At 38.4% G+C, this 14,361-nt stretch overlaps 1 protein-coding gene across 1 annotated transcript in view; it reads right to left on the bottom strand.

Annotated features, from left to right (window-relative positions):
• Positions 1-14,361, bottom strand: part of LOC112971748 (voltage-dependent calcium channel subunit alpha-2/delta-3) — a 187,307-nt gene that overhangs the window by 159,219 nt on the left and 13,727 nt on the right. Inside the window, exon 3 of the mRNA XM_026077430.1 lies at positions 8,014-8,147. Within this exon, the coding sequence (XP_025933215.1) occupies positions 8,014-8,147 (134 nt within the window). The remainder of the gene's footprint in view (positions 1-8,013; positions 8,148-14,361) is intronic.

The raw sequence follows: 14,361 nt of genomic DNA, 5'->3' as shown, positions 1-14,361 counted from the left end.
TCATGTAAATGTACACTAGCAAAAATAATTATAATAGTAATCCATTTCAATAGAAATAAAGTACTGTAATATTTATAGTCTGTGCCAGAGTTATAATGACTGTGGGGCGAGAAGTGAAGTGTCTCAGCATGTTCCACATGTTTTTAACACTGTTTCTAAAGGCTCTGGAGGCTATTAAATTTAATGAACCCATCTGCTATGAAATAGAGGTCCAAACATAATCAGTTTTCTCAGTGCCATATAATACAGATGGCATTCCATGTTCCACATCCCCAGCAGGAAATTTTATGTTCCTCTTTAAGTGCAGGACTTTTGTTTTTGTTTTTGATGTTTTAAACATCTTTTTGAAGTACAGCATATAGCATTTTATAGTGTAAATACCATATACAGTGATACACATGAAAAGTGTTAATTCATTAAAATAAATATTGCTATTTCCTTACAACATTTTTCCTAGTGGCTTTGACAACTAGCAATTAGCTCTATGTAGTAGTATTCTGTGCTTAATGCAATCACTGAAAATTGCCCTAATAGCATAAGTTCCAGCACGAGCAGTGGAGCAAAGAAAATGTATAATTTATCAAACATGAAGGAACTGACTTCAAGAGCTGAAGGGTGCACATGTGCATCCATACATGTGCATAAGTGCAGCCTACGCTTATCCATGCCTTTGTGTATGTTGTGTTTGCATGAAACAAATCATTCTTATTATTTAAAATTTACATATTCCCATTAGATCATTGTGGACTTCATTTTCCTGTGCATGTTCCCATTTTTATTTCGGGGGTCTCAACTTGTCTGCTTTATTGGGACATGCTGCACAACGACTCTTGTGCCTGCATTGTGTGAGCAAGGGCTCTAAGCTCAAATTTAAGTGGCACAGCATTCCTTGCACTGATTAGCACCCTGCTGCCTAGCATAAGTAAATCAGATGTGCATTTGCTTTCGGAAAAGAACACCATTCATTGTTATTTTGAGCTGCATCTAAAAGATAATGAATGTGCATTAATTCTATTCAGTTGAGAGGTTTATTCATTTACTATCTTGAGCATTCATTATGTTTTGACAGTTGACACAGATCTTACTGAATTTTAAAAAGTTAATGTTGTTAATGGTAATTCATTTATTCTAGATTCAGCAGTAAAACAAAGATTAGAACTGTTTAGTAGAAAACTAGAATACTTAATTATGGTGACTGGAAATTTTGAGCCAGAGAACTCATAAAAGTCATGGCTCACAGCTTTTTTTATTGGACTGTCAGTGAAGATTTTCACAGATGGCCTGCTAATCATCAGCCTAAAGTAATGTTTATTTCTGCACCTACATATGAATATGTGAAGCTCTTTTTTGTTTTTTTGTTTTTTGCTTATTTTAAACCTTTGCAGGTAGCAGCACTGATCACCATTGTTCATGTTTTAAGCACCATCCCAAATCTATCAGATCCCAGTGTAAATACAGCAGACCATAACTATTGGAGCAAAGGGCCTTCATCCTCAAACTGAAATCATTCTCCCACAGAAGCTTTGGAAAAGATAAGGTAGTTGGAGCTAGTTTATTTTCCCAAGAAAATTAATGTAAACTGAAGAGCTGATGAGAGGCATTCCCTGAGCTCCTCTCTATGTTTTCTCACATATCACAGTTGTGAAAAGACCTCTGCAGATCTGTAGGAAATAAAACAGTGCTGAAGAACCTTATTCTAAGCACAAATCTACCTGATGGAAGCCCTGAAATTCATCCACGGAGTTTTCCCTCCCTGACTGAAGTCACTGAAGTCTTGAAGCAAGAAAAGGAAATTCTCATGGGAACCTCTGAGTCAGTAAGTGGTGATGACTTGCTCTGATAAAGGGCAGTAAATTATTAGAGGTTAAGAGATGCTGGTCACAAGGAGAGGGTAACAGCATATAATCTAGTCCAAAGCGGAGTTGGAAAGAAAACAACATAGATTTCTAAGAGTTTTAAAAACTGACATTAAAAAATCATTTACTGCCTGTGTATAAATTTTCTTCTCACAGCTGCTGATCAGTGATATTTCCTGACATTCAGTTCTGCAGTGATTACCAATATTTACTTGCTGTGGACATATATGGGCTTTCTGGACCCTCTGAGGCAGTTTAATGGATTCCAGTACTGCAATCTATAAGTTAGTTTTGAAATAGAGGCCCTGGGAACCTTTTACTGTGATAAAAATGCTAATTACACCCACTTCTTATAATAGCACAATTAACTTGTGCCACCAAAAGTATTTGAAGATATCTCTGGGAATAGAAGCTAGTGGAAATAGGGTACTATTTAATTTTTGTTACTTCATAAAAGCTCTTATGTGCAATGAGCACAAAGAAAATTGAGTGAAGGGGAGAAGCATTGAAGAGCGTTTTTATAATACCTCCCCCTAAACTCTTGGAAGGGGAAAATTCCAGTGCAATAGCTTTGAGCTTGTAGGGGTTTCCCTTGTATCTCTGAACATTACATACAGCACTTCGTGTACACTGTTTCACTGGAATTGCCCCAGAATTCATCCTCTGACATACTTTGACATTTAAAACATCTTGATTCTGGTGTGACAGATATCTCAGAAGTGTGAACTTCCTGTACTTCGCACTTCATTTCTGCAAAGACTCTGAACCAGAATGAGAATATGTCTATATAGTGCTTGATTTTTTTTTTAAGGATGAAGATAAATCAGTTGAAATTGATTGACCATACAAAATAATATAATTGGTATTATCCATCAGAAGCATTTAAGAAATATTTATTCTAGGCTTTAGTTCAATAAAGCTACCTCAATTACTGCCCCTATAAGGGGAAATAAGGTTCTCGGACAGGTTGCCTTGTCAATAGGGTATCAGCCTATTGGTTGGAAAATATTTCATAAAAATCCCTGCTTAAAAAAAAAGAAGGAAAAGAGGGAGAACCATTCTTTTAGCAGCTATTACAGAATTAAACTAAAATCCTTAATTTGATGTTTGTCTGTGAGAAGGCGAGAACAATGTGAATGAAGGATGAACACACAGTACTTTAACATGAAGCAGAGTGTAACTATTCATACTATTAGGAATCATATTGAGATGACCTATAATAACTTAGAAAGTTTTCTGTTTTTTAATGAACTCTCAAATTCTGAAGCACTAGATAGTCATCTCAAAATATTAAATGAAACAATAATTTGCCCTTTTTAACGCAAAGGAATCTTCCAGTTGGAAACTGAACATAGCCAACATGGTAATGTATGCCTGAATCTGCTCACAGCTTGAAACTAATAGCCTGAAGGCAATGAACTCAACAGTGCATCAGATCCACAGAATATCTTAAGGTACATTTGTAAGAAACAAATTTCATCCGGAAAAGGCAACAAAAGACCAAGCTGGTCAAATTACACATTCCAATAAATAAATTCTCAACTGCAAGCAAGCATTTAAACAGTGAAAACTCAGGTGTCAGTCCAGGCTTTCTTTTTTAATTTCCCACAGCTAAAAGCGAGTTTCTCCACATTCCAGATGCTACTCAGAGAACGAGTTAAGGGCTTCTGTACTTTATAGGTAAGTATCCAGATCCCCAAGATCCAGTTAGTTTACTGGAACATCACGACGCCCAGGCACTTTTCCCATACATGTCCATTTGTACTGACTTGCTATAGCTGCACATATGTTTAAAATAAGTCATTGACCATTTAAAAATTGTTCTCTCCCTCAGATACTTCCATATTTTTATAACTCTATCTACTCAGGAGAAAGTAGCTTTGGAAGCTTTCAATTAGACAACCAACTCTATTTTTAAGCACCCACTAAGATATTCTGTTTTCTGAAGTATTAAGTACTCTTAGGTCCTAGTGAGGTTGAAGCAGCAAAATCAGACGCAAAATCCGACACCCAGCTTTGAGGCAGAAAGCTTATGTTGAGACTGGTCTGCCGGAGTGCTGTCCACACCTCACCATCTAGGGCCCATCAAATGGATGTCCCATCTGCATCCACGCAGCAGGACCTTCCAGCTATCTGGCTGACCACAGAGCAAGACAGACTCTCCTCCTATTAGATTCTGGAGTCAAGAAACATCTGCCCATCCCCTCACTCTTGACAGCGCAAATACTCTTTCCCTCAGACCTGCACAGATTCAATAGAGCTCACGCACGTCTAGCACACATCTAACTGCTGCCTGGGCAGGCACAAACTGAAAAGAGACCAATCTTAGGGGAAGGTGTGAAACCTGTGTAACCACAGGACCCTGAATCAGGAGACTAGACACTGGCTGCCATGTATGACATACTTCGATCCCAATGTCTTAGCCTAAAGGTATAGGCAGCACTTAAGGCTACTAGTCTATTCTAGGAATAGCACTACAACTATTGTGAAGCCGATTTTGCAATTAGCCCAAGATAAGCCTGTAAAGACTATTTCTCAGACAAATGACTGTACTGAGCCGAGTCTTCCTCGGACCTTATAACACCAAATGATTTCGAAACGAAAGCCCTTCAGTTCTTCTGAGAGTGAGTGACACCTCTTAAGATTATATACCTCTTGAGTTTAAAGACACATTTAAAAGACACAGGGCTCTGAGGCATTGATAACAGTCTGTTTCCAACATGACATTCTGGGTTTAAGGGAAGAAGTAGAAGGTATTTTGAGATGAAGGTCACTAAAACTGACCTAGGAGTTGGCTGGTTATGTCTTTAAAAAGGCAGGAAACACTGGGGAGAGAACAAAGTCTGGGGGCAGAAAAAGGGACAGGCCAGTTCAGCCGCCTGCAAAGCTAGCAGTCACTCACACAGCCCCAGTCTCAGTTGCTTTATAGCCCCTTCAACTATCAAAGGTGAGACCAGTATGTTAATTCAGACATTACCAAAGAAGCAGCAAACCTGACATACATACAGATTTCTCCAAGTTACATCTTCTGCATGTGATATCCTGCCTGGTCTTTCCTACTTGGGAAACGCCTTACCTTTTTCAAACAGTATATGAAGCCTTTTGTCTTTCCCCCGAGCGTCACGGCTAGGCTGAAGAGGCTGCTGCATGAACATTTTGCAGACATCCTCAGGAATTAAATGCTTTGTTTTAGTAGCAAAATTCTTCTGTGGATGTTCCTAAAGGAAATGGTATCAAACACTTAAATGACCTGACTTCTGGCTTTCATAGATGACTTTGTCCTGAACAAAAACGGGATAAAAACAGGCTGGAGCATCAGGGGAAATGTTTTGTATCCTAAGACTATTCCTGTCCAGCTTGTCTCTGGGTCCTCATGTATTCCAGCATACTGTGGCCTGTTCAGAAACAGCGCAGCTGGCCAACTAGCCTCTGGTATTTGGTGAGAAGGAAGAGGAGGAACGTGTACTCCATGCTGTTAAGGTATAATGATACCAATTACACCCATGTATATGACCCTGGGAATCTAGCCATGCTGCTCTGACACAGCTGGATGATAAGAACATTTAAGTTGTCTGGCAACGCACGCCTCATTCTTAGCTGGCAATGTCCAAGCAGCAGCCCCAGCAGGCTTTCACATCTCATCAGCAGGGAAGATAAACTGTCTGTGAAAACCCCAGAAGCTACAGGATGGAAAGGATCATTTAGGTGGCACTTCCAAAGCCAAGGCACTAGAGATGGCCAAGCAATCTGAAAGCATCTGTCTTTGAAAGTAGCACTGAGGCAGATTTAGCTGAGGTAAAGACCCATCTGGTTTGTTATAACGTTTCCTTCACTGCTTTTTCCAGAGTTTTATATATGATTCCCTTAATTTATCCTGTTCCTTTGTCTATGACAATTTTTTGGGTGGGGGGGGAGGAAGGGAGGAGGATGGAGGAATGGGTAGAAAGATAGCTTGCAACTAAGCAGATCACTGTATTCTATTTTTAAATCTTTCCTTAAAGCATCCAACCCATTAGGGCCCCAACTCCTGAGTGGAGCTTTCAGACACTTCCAAATAGATATATGTGTGTGTGTGTGTTTATGCGTGTGCATGGGTGTGTTTACGCGTGTGCGTGGGTATGCAGGTGTATACTGACATTAGTCTTAGGAGAGTGAGAAGAGAAGAGAGAAAACAGAACCTTCAAGTATTTTATTTTGACTGTAGTAAAAGAGCTTTTATTTAGATTTAAGCAGTTCCTTTATTCAAGAATGTAACAGCTCCATTGTTTTTTATTTTCCCTGTTTTCTCGAGATTCCTTCTCAGCACTCCCTCTAGTGTTCTTAAGCGCGCATCTGCATTTACTCACCCCCGCTGTATTCAGTTAGCATTTCACACAATATTAAGTTGTTCATTTTGCTTTGACTTTCCATAACCCAGGGGAGAATTACTGAAAGTTAGACTAACTTTTCGAAATGTTTTTCTCCCTGCAGTGATCCAAGAAATACAGACTAACAGAGGAGAAAGAGAGTAAAGTGTAAAATTAATTCTGAAACAACATTTTGAACGTTGTTGGTATGGGAGGGGGAGGACTTGGTGCTAAGAAAGAGAGGCAAAAGGAGCAAGGTTTCATTTGCAATGATGCTTTTAATCGAAGATTCAGAGGCCAAGGACAAGAAGGGGAGTTACACTAAGACACCACTTACATAGATCTCTCCCTGCTACCCTTTCCAGGAGACAGATGAACTCCCCTCAACACACACATACACACACACCGATTACTTCAAGCATCTAAAAGAAATGAATGAGAGCTAGATGTTCCTATTTTGTCTTCCCATTTCATGAGATGCCCTGAAGAGACAGTGAAAAGAGGTAGTTACGGCTCTTCTCGCCCTTATGTTTCAATAAAAGAAAGAACAAAGAGCAGACTGGATTAATATATTCTTTTAAAAAAAAAAGCAGAAAATAAAAATAAGTAAATTCCCTTCAAACCAATATTTCCAAGCAAATTTTTGTTTCTCCTTGGTAAGTGCAGTTTTAGCATTTGCCTGACATGCTCTACCCATGACCACAACTGAAGAATAGAAAAGAAACACTTAGGGAAACATGAAACTGAAGCAAAACTACATTCTCAGTTGTTTTTTTCTAGAACATTTTTGAGTTGATTCAAAACTAAACTTCCTAAAAGTATTGCAACCTTTCAAAACTAAAAAGAACTTTAAAAAAAGAAAGTGAAGTTGATGCAGTTCTCCTACCTTGCCTCATTTTCTTGAAGGTAGAAAGTTAAAATGAAAAAGAAGGAAACAACTTTGCCACTAGTGATTTGTGATCTATTCATTAGATTAAATACTTAGCACCACTTGTATTAAATGACAGATATTGCTGCAAACTCTAGTTCTATGGATAATATACAAAACAAAATATTTTAATCAGATAACAAGAAAAATAGATAAAAAGCTATTTCAGATCAACCAACCAAAATGAACAATCTTTATCTGCAACATTGATGATTTACCACAAATGGTAATAAAAATGGTATTCTCAGCCACTGCAGAACAGATAATTCTGCATCAACTCGCACGTTTCACAGATATCAACTTAAAATTGGACATTTATGACAATTTTGTTAACAGATCACCAACTCAACCCACTTTAAAATGCAGAATCTTCTCACTACTATTCACGCTAAGACATCATAGTTGCCACCTAGCTTTTATATACTAAAAATATTGATTGTTGTCAACCTATGCTTTCATATGGACAGATTCAATATTTTAAATATTGAAATATTTAATATATTTGAAATATTCATATATATTTGAAATATTTAAAATATTGTTTTAAAATATTTAGAAAAAAATCACTCAGTCTAATCAATTTCTGTCCACTGTCCATTTTTGACAAAGAAAGGTGCACACTTGGAGGTCATAAATTCAAAAATTATGCTGTTAGTCATGTATGTCTTATTGATTTGTATGTTTTTTTACAATGTATAAATAGCTGCTAAAGTTCAGTCATCTTGAATTATTTACTTCTAGCATATAGATATCAGCTCCCGAATTCCTCATTCCAGTGATACAAATCAGATACACACCTAGTGTTAACACAACAACGGTTTTGATCCTGCTTCCCCATTACACGCGGTAAGCCTATATTAATTGCTTTCTCATGCAGACTTACAGTGCTGTCAATATATGCTTCAGTCCATACTACATCGTGCTCTTGGTCAATAACCTTTGGTCGGCTAAGAACATGGAGATATTCCATGACATTCTCTTGAACATCAGCTAAGGTAGAGATCTGAGTAAAAAACCCTGTGAAAACACACAATTCCAAGTTATAAACCAGACAGAAAAAATGAAGGAAGATTGTAACAAGGAGTGTAATGTGCACTACGTCTTTTATGTTTTCTGCTTGTTTATCTCCAGAGAAATGCGAAGAGGGAACGTTTGATGAGAAGCAGCCTCAAACAGTACTAGCTGGTGAAAGCAGAAGTCTGAAATTGTGTGTCAGTCTTGAAGGACTGAGTTCCCAAGACTGCTATAGCCAACAGCACTGCCAGTTCTAGAAACTTTTGATGTTTAATGGTAAAGTAGTAGTTTGGGGATTTTTTTTTTAATGGTACATACTTTAGAAATAGGAACTGGTATTAAATTTGTATAATGTCTCATTCAAAGCCTGTCCAGTTTCAAGAAACATTACAGATTTGAACTACAGTCACAAAACAGTAGTTGCATCAGAACAGTAGTTTCATGTGCTCTAAATTGCCCATTCTTGTAGAACGTGGCTAAACTTCAGGTAACAGCAACATGTCATTTACAAATGGCAGGTCACTGAGGATGGAGACTACACCTAGAATTGCTTGGATAAGTGATCACAACTTTGTTAATCCTTTAAAACATATCTCCTACAACCTGACAGCAGTGAGAATGGGAAAGGCCAGAAAGGCCATTTGAGCTGTCACCACTTCCTTTTCAGTGCTCAAATGTCAAGTATCTTTATACATCATGACCTTGGTGCCTGGAACCCACGTCATGCAAGGGTGAGTAAGGACTGACAAATTGCAAGGCTATATCAGGCCTTATTTAAATACATCATTTCCCCTTCATATACATTCTTCTTCTTTAACAAGAAAAGACCAATGTGCAATTTTCATGAAAGAGACCTTCCTACAATTTCTAATTTTTTGACGTGATCACATCTTCTGGAAGACTGGAATATCAACCTTTAGCAGAAAAAGTGGAAGCTGGAAAGAACTTCTGAGCCGTGTTTATTACAGACAGATAAACCAACTAAGCTGACTTAAATCTTCCATCAAGATTATAAATATATCTTTTTGATTTTCCACAAACCCAGCTACCTTTCTTCCACCTTAGTGGCTTTTGCTAACTCTTTACATTTCTTAATTTGTTGCAAAACCAGAAATATAAGGCTGGAAACTGTGAATATGAGTTGCTTTGGGGAAATCACCTAGGTATGAGAAGTATATTCAAATTAATTGGTGTTTCTCATTTCTGTGGGCCTGGGCCTTAGTCTAAAGTTTCAACTTCATGTACATATACTGGAATTTCCTTATCTCACAGAGTGCCTCTGAGCATATACCTAGGAAAGCTCAGATGGCACATAGTGTCTACATGGCAAAAGGCTGTGGCACACTGATATATGATATCATGTGTCCTGGAAACAAGATACCCAGGTAGTACAGTGCTTAATACTATTCCAGCACAGGGCAGGGGTTGAACTTCTGTAGTTATATTGCATTGCACTATGTTATATAGAAATATGCTTAGAGAGCACAGTAAGGGTCCATAAGAGTACTATACACAGTTGTCCCCAAAACCCGAAGCATTTGGTTTCATTATCCAGAACAAGATATGTTATCCTAGTGTTGATCCCAAAAAAACTGTAACAGATTATTCTTGTATGAAAAATAATGAACAAGTGCATGAGCAAAAGGCTGCTCTCTGTTGCAGATAATACACTAAAGCAGAAAGGAAGGGAAGGCAACCACGGTCCCTCTAATCCTTCACACTCGGAAGGCAGGGGAAAACTACTTTGCTGTCCTAAAAGAAAGACAGACAGAATTGTATTTCTTCCTGCAGTCTGGTGGTTTATTTTTTAACTTAGTTTATTCTAGTTCTAAACTTCCAGTTTATTTAGTTTAGCGTACAACGATGAAGGACCACATTGCCCTTTGCTCCAGGTTTACTACAGGTTAGCGGTGCTACACGTGAACTGGTCCACTGCGAGGAGTTAAATTCCAGTCACGCTTACCCGCTCAGACGGAGCAGGAAGACAGGGCAGAAGGGATCCTAGTCCTTACTCTCCTTTTCTCTCTGTAAAGGGCCAAACACGGCAAGATGGCCAGGGTGCTCCGTGGTCTGAACGCTAGAGCGTCCTGATTCAATACACCAGCCTATTTCTTAGGCAATACAGCAACGGATGTTTCTACATACACTCTATCTTAACCCAGCCATAGACTTACATGTATGAAGTTAGACTTAGTATAATGACAGATTTTATGGCAGAGGTCTACAAAATGAAAAAAGCCACAGAAGTAATTTAATGCTTACTTTCAACTTCAGAAAAAGCATTTTTTTCTGCAAAATTAATTTGATTATACTATTAATTTTATCCTTTCAAATATTCAGTATACTGCAAATGGATGCTGAAATTTTATTACTTAAGGAGTTTCATTTATTTAAAAATTTATTTTTATTTATTAAGTCCAGTAATGTGTGAGGAAGTTAACTTACTATTACGTATAATATCACGGATTAACCCTCACTTTCTAGGAGTATTTTTGGCCTGAGGTTTTAAAAGCTTTTTCTGCCATAGAATAAAATGATTGACATAAGTTTGATTGGGAAACCTGTACTTGAGAAAGCTGTGTTCTGTGTATATGGTGGAAAGAAAGAAAATGATAATGTGCTTTCATGAATTATTGGCTTAGAAGACTTCTGGGGAAAAAAAGCAATATATGCATTAATCTTTCTGAAATGCTTCCTGCTCCAGTTTTATGGCTGCCGAGTCTCCCAAGTCAAAATGTGGGTTTTCCCCTCCTGTGGGGACTAAGAGATATTTCACTATGTGGTCCTTTTCATTTGGTGCAAATGTCAGTGCATGGTCGAAATACAATTATTTACGCGTATGAGCTATTCATTTACACACTGTGGTTTATAATGCTTTTAACTGAGTATTCAAAATACTTCAGAACTGTGTGGATCACTTTCATTTTTCAGGAGATGACCTACATTTTTTTAAGGCCATTCAGAGCACCAGAATCTTGGGATGCCTTATTAGAGAGAGCTTAAAAAAGAACCAACATTCAGAGGCAACGTGTTCAGCACTGTTCATGTTTCAAGTTACATACACAAAACCCCGGGACACTAACAGAAATTCAGAAACATGAGACAGAAGCACAAACAGACTAATAAACCTTTTGCCATTCCTCCTCCATCTTAGACTAGTGTCTAGCAGCTACAAGCGAGGACTGAGACCACTAAAAGCAAAGAGCACACAGAATCTGTTCTTTTCTCAGCAGGAGATTCAAAGTGGGAGTCTCCACGCACGCCCATGTCCCCTTTTCTCCTCTGCTCTCAAACATACCGTTTCAATTGTCCTCACGGACAATTTTTTTAATTGCCCTTAAGGAGCAGGCTTAGGCATAGTTTTGTTTCAGTGTTTTCTACTCAATCTTAAATCATTACTTGCATTTTATTTGTTCTGTTGAGCTCACGCACATTTCAGCGCATATCATGCCAGCACTTACGCTTCTCTTACAACAGTGTGCAAAACTGTAGTTGGAGCTGAGATCCTGCTTGCACTACGTACTATACAGAGAACAGAGGGACAACCCCTGCACTTAAACACTTTTAATATATCTATGAGAGATTATTACGTAACGGCTAATATTCAGAGCAGATTAACTACTAGGAAAAATATTTGTATTGAATATAAGGTGATGGAGAGGTCATTTTTACCAGATAGTGTTTTCTTACCAAATAGGCAGAAATCACAATTAGTTAGCACTTATCAATGTCATACCTCAGTTAAAATCAAAAGCTTAAAGATTCATTTAAGAACCTCCTGGATGTCTATGCCAACAGAATTCTTTTACCACAGCCTATACACTACTTTTAAGATAGAAAATACTTTGCTGTAAAATGAGCATAAACTCTGATCGCCTCCTGAAAGGTTTTTATGTCAGTCTTTCAAGCGAAAATATTTAGCTCGATTACTCAGGAAAATAAAAGAATTAAAAAAGAAAAAATGAAACAGGAAACAAGAGACAAGCTGAAATAATTCAATGTTTATGCCATACAGGTTGTTACCTGTACAAGATACTGGTAATGGTAAACATTTTTCTGTTGTTTTTCATTTAGAAGAGATCCATTTGGACCAGGTACAGCCAACATAGGCAGACACCCCTACTTGAGCAGGTTATTTGTAACTACTTTGCATATGGATGAGCAGCACATTAGATATTTCTCTTTGTAGCATCTTTAAAATGCATACTGTCATATCTCATATAACAACCTCCATAATATCACAGAATTCTCCAGACACCATATTACATGCAAAGTATTCACTTCTTCTTGTAGTACCTGGTGATATTGCAAACAATATCCCTAAATGCTGCAGTAGAGCAAATAATTTTTAAGCCTGATTTTCTAAGACTGAAGAGACTGTGATTAGCCTGTTTGTTTTTCTGAATCAAATTCAAACAAACTTAGTGAAGAAATAAAGGCCTCAAAGACAGCTGAATTCTAGAAAAATTGGTGACCCCCAGATTGGAAGAAGTGACAATGAGAATCCCGTTTGGAAGGCGCCAGATGGTTAATTCAGCACATGAACGCTGGCATGCATGTGCTTCCACGCTGGCCACGCAATGCTCCTTGCCCCGCGAGCAGGACAGCTAAAGAAGCCAAGGCTATCAAGTGGAAGAAAAAGGGATTCATATGAAAAAATTCTGTATTTTTTTTTAGTTCTGTGTTTCACAGATTTAGTCATATGCCAGGCTGCAACGGATGGAAAATTGAAAGAAAGAGTGTATTAGAGAGTTTATAAATTTTAATCAGGTAACTTCAAATTACTGAGTTTACTAAAATAAGAAGCAATTTTTACAAGACTTAGATGAGGATGGTGTCATAGGGCACAACCATACGCATTCTCTTTGCATTTTTATAATGTGTTCTCAGAGGTGGGTTTGATTTGTAATTTTTTGGAGGAGTTCATTTCTTACTTTGAAGACTTTTTGTCTGTTTAATTGCCTTATAAATATGGTTTGTGCTTCTGAAGCTCATATTAGAAAATTTACAATGACTTTATCATTTCCGTGACTCACAATTAACATGAGAAAAGAGCTCTCTTCTGTGAATTTATGGTTCATCTCTCCTAAATAGTACCGATTTCTTTAATTTGCTTCTATAAAAAGTTGTTTCTCTTAAATTTTAGATTTCCACTACAATAAAGTGAAAGAAACTGCAAAAGCTACTCAAATGATCTTTCCCATATTTTTGATACCTGTTCTAATATTTATTTTACATTTGCTTCTGTTGGGAAGCCTCTGCCATAAGTTACAATACCGTAGCTAGGGACAGCATTAGGTGACATTCTCGTGGTTCGTTTCACTGAACAGTGAGACTTTTTGATGATTCCTGTGTTCATAGCTACGTGTAACAAATGTCAAACCTCACAAGAACTAGCTTCCTGCAGTGTTAAATTAAACTCTCTTATCCAGAGATCAGAGGTACCCCTTTGATTTCATAATCTTGCTCTTCACATATCAAGGTTTAATCATCAGATAAACACATGCTCTGAAGTTCTCGAGCACAGCTGCTGAGGCCACGCAAGCAGCAGCAGCAAACCTATGCCTTAACTTTTCCATTCTAACACCTGCTTCTCCATTCCCTGGTGTGTGAATTATGCCACTTCAAAGCTCCCCCCCCCAATCTCTGCTGCTTTTTCTCTCCCCAACGGGAAGAATTTGTGAAGGAAGCAGGTAAGACTTGGTAATGCCAAGCATAAGATTCATGTAACAACGTGGTTGAACATGAACACGGGTGCTCTGCAACTTAGCTGCCCTTCCATGTTACACAGTAGCTGCAAATCAGTGTTTTTAGACTGCTTGTTTTTCTGTAAATGGCCACCATCAGACTCAGAACTCCTCAAAATGGCTCCACGGGATTTTTAAACCGAGCGCGGTAATTCTCATTTTCTGGACACTGCGCAAGATGGATGCAATACTCTTGCAACTAATAAAATGTCAGAATTAAAGAAATCCTCTTCGGGTAGGGACGAAGGAGGGAATTCATTGTTTCCCTGCAGCTGTAAAGCTCCCGTGGAGAATATCCCCCGCCTGAGAGGCCTCTCGAGCAGGTGAGCAGCATCCGCCACTGGCTGGCTGCCACTCCCCACGAGAGCCCGCAGCGCTCGAGGCGCCGGGGTCAGGCTGTTAACGGGAAGGGATGTGACTGCGGCTTCCTGCCCGCAGCTCCTCTCCGCTCCTACAACAGGCTACAAGCT

This window comes from Apteryx rowi, unplaced genomic scaffold, assembly GCF_003343035.1.
Source record: "Apteryx rowi isolate R43461 unplaced genomic scaffold, aptRow1 scaffold_452, whole genome shotgun sequence".
Lineage (NCBI taxonomy): Eukaryota > Metazoa > Chordata > Aves > Apterygiformes > Apterygidae > Apteryx > Apteryx rowi.
The sequence above is the reverse complement of the archived record's forward strand: the minus strand, read 5'-3'. Positions and strand labels throughout refer to the sequence as shown.